The sequence below is a fragment of the Carassius gibelio genome, chromosome B23 (assembly GCF_023724105.1).
Source record: "Carassius gibelio isolate Cgi1373 ecotype wild population from Czech Republic chromosome B23, carGib1.2-hapl.c, whole genome shotgun sequence".
NCBI lineage: Eukaryota > Metazoa > Chordata > Actinopteri > Cypriniformes > Cyprinidae > Carassius > Carassius gibelio.
Window position 1 is genome coordinate 28,104,487 of NC_068418.1, and position 5,000 is coordinate 28,109,486.

At 37.1% G+C, this 5,000-nt stretch overlaps 1 protein-coding gene across 1 annotated transcript in view; it reads left to right on the forward strand.

Moving 5' to 3' along the window:
• The window catches only part of LOC128011084 (calmodulin-binding transcription activator 2-like), a 13,441-nt gene that overhangs the window by 2,927 nt on the left and 5,514 nt on the right, over positions 1–5,000 (forward strand). The window contains exons 2-4 of the mRNA XM_052593160.1: positions 990–1,090; positions 3,923–4,026; positions 4,862–4,929. Coding sequence (XP_052449120.1) covers positions 1,060–1,090; positions 3,923–4,026; positions 4,862–4,929 — 203 coding nt within the window. The 5' untranslated portion in view covers positions 990–1,059. The remainder of the gene's footprint in view (positions 1–989; positions 1,091–3,922; positions 4,027–4,861; positions 4,930–5,000) is intronic.

A 5,000-nucleotide genomic window follows, 5' to 3' on the forward strand; every position in this document is an offset into this window, starting at 1 on the left:
AACACTCAGGATGCATGAAATAGCATTTCACCCCCCCTTTAAAGCTGTAATGTATTTCTGTGATGCTCCGCTGTATTTTCAGCATCATTCCTCCAGTCTTCAGTGTCACATGATCTTCAGAAATCAGAATACTACGATGATTTACTGCTCAAGAAACATTTGTTTGTTGAACACAGTTGTGCTGCTCAATATTTCTGTGGAAACTGTGATAGATTTTATTTTTCAGGATTTACAGATGAACAGAAAGTTCAGAAGAACAGTGTTTATTTGAAATAGAAATCTTTTGTCACATTATAAATGTTTTTACTGACACTTTTGTTAAATGTAAAGCATCCCTGATGAATGAAAGTTCAAATGTTCCTCGTGTATGTTCCTGTGGTGAAGTGTTAGAGCATTGTGTTACCGGCCCAAAAGGTTATGGATTCAATTTCTAGGAAACACACATACTAAGTAATTAATAATAATAATAATAATAATAATAATGTATAATCTGAATGCACTGTAAGTCGCTTTGGATAAAAGGGTCTGCTTAATGCATAAATGTAAATGTGTAAAAGTATTGGTTTATTTTTCTTTTCTGTTCTTTTTTTTTATCTTGTATACTCTCATGTAATCTAATAATGTTTAAATCTGTAAAAATCATGTAGAAAAATCTGAATTATTCCAATCTTTGGCTGGTCGTCAGTGTATAAATGATAGAATCTTCAAAGCTATTTAGAATTTTATTTTTATTTTCAAAGGAATATTTCTGTTTCAAAACCACCAGTTTTTTATTTTTATTTTACTTGGTTGATTACGTATCAGTTCAATGAAAAGATGCGAATAAAAGTCTTAATTCTTCTTATTTTTATATGATTTATATTTTTATTTCATGGTTGGCTTTAGTTAATTAAGTTGTTAAGTTAATTTGCTGACATATCTTTGTTTTTAGATTTTATTTAATTTAATTTGTGTTAATTTATATTAACTTTAAATTTATTTCCTGTCAGTGTTGCAGTTTCATCCTCCCTGGATCATGTGACTGCCTCCTGCAGACCGGAGGAGTGTGTGAACTTCACCATGAACAACAAGGACACAACCACAGAGTCCGGTCCGTCTCACTCTCACAATCACACTTAAACACTCACATTCACTCTCACAATCACACTCTTACATTCACTTTCACTCTCACAATCACACGCTTACACTCACTTTCATTCTCACATTCACTTTCACACAGTCACACACTCACAATCACTCGCACACTCACTCACAATTACACACACAACCTCATACACACACACACACACACACACTCACATTCACTCTCTCACTCAGAATCACACTCTCACAATCACACTCTCATGTTCACTCTTATACTCACAATCACACTCTCACTTTCACAATCACACTAATACACTCACAATCACACTCACACTTACAATCACAGTCACAATTTCACAAAAATAATCACACAAACTCATAATGAAATTTTTACACACTCACATTCACACTCTCACAATAACACACATTCACACTCTTAAACTCACAATCACACTCACAATCACCCTCAAAGGGGAGTCGTGGCCTAGTGGTTAGAGAGTCCTAACCCTAGGGTTGTGGGTTTGAGTCTCTGGCCAACAATACCACGACTGAGGTGCTCTTGAGCAAGGCATCGAACCCCCAACTGCTCCCCGGGCGCCGCAGCATAAATGATACCCACTGCTCCGGTGTGTGTGTTCACAAATACAGATAAATACAGTTAAATACAGAGCAAAAATTCTGAGTATGGGTCACTATACTTGGCTGAATGTCACTTCACTTCACTCTCACAATCACACACTCACAATCACACTAATACACTCTCACACTTACAATCACAGTCACCATATCACAAACATAATCACACAAATTCATAATTACATCCTTACACTCACTCTCACACTCACAGTCACACTCACAATCACACACTCACTCTCACACTCACATACAATCAAACTCTCACAATCACACTCACTCATTCACACAATAACACTCTCACACTCACAATTACACACACACACACACACACACACACACACACACACACACACACACACACACACACACACAAACAATCAAACTACCACAATTACACACACAATCACACTCAAATTCACACTCACAATCACACTTTCATACTTACACTCTCACACTCACAATCACAGACACACACACTCACAATCACACTCACAATCACACTCACAATCACATTCTCACTGACAATCACACCTACACAATCACATTCACACTTACACAATCACAATCACATTCTCACTCTCAATCACACTCTCACTCACAATCACACTCACACTCACAATCACACTCTCACACTCACAATAACTCTCACAATCACACTCTCACACTCACAATCACTCTCACACTCACAATCATACTCTCACTCACAATCACACTCTCACACACAATCACTCTCACAATCACACTCTCACTCACAATCACTCTCACACTCACAATCACACTCTCACAATCATACTCACACTTACAATCACACTCTCACACTCACAATCACACTCACAATCACTCTCACAATCACACTGTCACACTCACAATCACTCTCACACTCACAATCACAATCTCACTCACAATCACACTCTCACACTCACAATCACTCTCACACTCACAATCACACTCTCAATCACAATCACACTCTCACTCACAATCACACTCTCACTCACAATCACTCTCACACTCACAATCACTCTCACAATCACACTCTCACTCACAATCACTCTCACACTCACAATCACACTCTCACACTCACAATCACACTCTCACTCACAATCACTCTCACAATCACAATCACTCTCACAATCATACTCTAACTCACAATCACACTCTCACAATCACTCTCACACTCACAATCACACTCTCACACTCACAATCACTCTCACAATCACACTCTCACACTCACAATCACTCTCACACTCACAATCACACTCACACTCATACTCTCACTCACACTCTCACTCACAATCACTCTCACACTCACAATCACACTCTCACAATCATACTCTCACTCAAACACAATCACACTCTCACAATCATACTCTAACCCACAATCACACTCTCACACTCACAATCACACTCTCACACTCACAATCACTCTCACAATCACACTCTCACACTCACAATCACTCTCACAATCACACTCTCACAATCATACTCTCACTCACACTCTCACACTCACAATCCCACTCTCACTCACAATCACACTCTCACACTCACACTCTCACTCTCACTCACAATCACTCTCACACTCACAATCACACTCTCACAATCATACTCTCACTCACACACAATCACACTCTCACAATCATACTCTAACTCACAATCACACTCTCACAATCACTCTCACACTCACAATCACACTCACAATCACTCTCACAATCACACTCTCACAATCATACTCTCACTCACAATCACACTCTCACAATCACTCTCACACTCACAATCACACTCACAATCACTCTCACAATCACACTCTCACAATCATACTCTCACTCACACTCACAATCACACTCTCACAATCATACTCTCACTCACAATCACACTCTCACAATCATACTCTCACTCACAATCACACTCTCACACTCACAATCACACTGTCACAATCACACTCACTCACAATCACTCTCACACTCACAATCACATTCTCTGTCACACACACACACACACACACACACACTCACTCACAGTCACATACTCACACTCTCTCACACACACACACACACACACACACTCTCTCTCTCTCTCTCTCTCTCACACACACACACAGATGTGTTGATGATGATGAACTGCGTGAATGCGTGTGATAATCAGTGTTGATCAGAATCATGATTACACTAGTGAAGCGTGCTGCTGACCGGTGTTTTGTGTTTAACAGAGACCAGCGGTCAGATGAAAGTGTTTTTACCCAATAAGCTGCTGGAGTGTTTGCCTCGCACCACCACTTTACCCAAAGAGAGACTGCGCTGGAACACCAACGAGGTGTGTGTGGCTGCACATACAGTATTACTTCATACTGCCACAGATTCTATTAGGATTTGACTTTTAGTTTCTATTTTTTATATTTCATGATTTGATAAATACGTCTAGTCTTCAGTAAGTTTGAGTAAGTGTTTTTTGCAGTGGCAAAAAAAGCTGAAATAAAAAAGGTGACAAGTTTTTATATTCTATTTCATTTATTTCAACATTTATTTCATTGTACGTAATAAATTTTTTTGTTTTTTCATGTATGTGACGTGGATAATTAACAGCACTCTCATCAGCTTTACACTGAACTCTCTATTTTGTCAATTAATTTATATTTTTATGAGCTCTTTTAAAAACTGTTTGATTTTGATTGTTTTTAATTTTAAATGATTTCAGTTTTACAATTTTTATTATTTAATTAATTTTTACACAAGTATATTCACCAGATGACTTTCACACTACTGTTGGGATTGCAAAAGAATCACAAAAGCATCTTTAAATTACTTGTTTTTTTTGTTTGTTTTTTTTTTTTTGCTTAAGATTACATAAATTTTCAATCTTCACTCAAATGAGTTAAAGTTTTAGTAATTTTCTTTAATTCTTTTGTAATGTTTTTTTTCCCCAGTTTTTATGTCTGTTTTTATACGTATTAGTTTTAGTTTATTTTTGTTTCATCTTAATAAAAAAGAGAAATGTTGGCTTGGCAAATAGTTGAAATAAAATAAGTTATTTTATATTTTATTTATGTTTATTAGTTTATATTTTATTAGCGTTTAATTTCAGGTAATGAAAATGTTGATAATGGACACTGGATTATGATCTAAGTGTGTTGTGTTTGTGTGTGATTCAGGAAATTGCATCGTTCCTGATTTCGTTCGACAAACATGACGAGTGGCTTTCTTGCACGCTTAAGACCAGGTCAGTCTTAATTTGATCCAGAAGTAAATTAATTGAATGTACAGTGGCATTAACAGCATGTGTTCATCTAG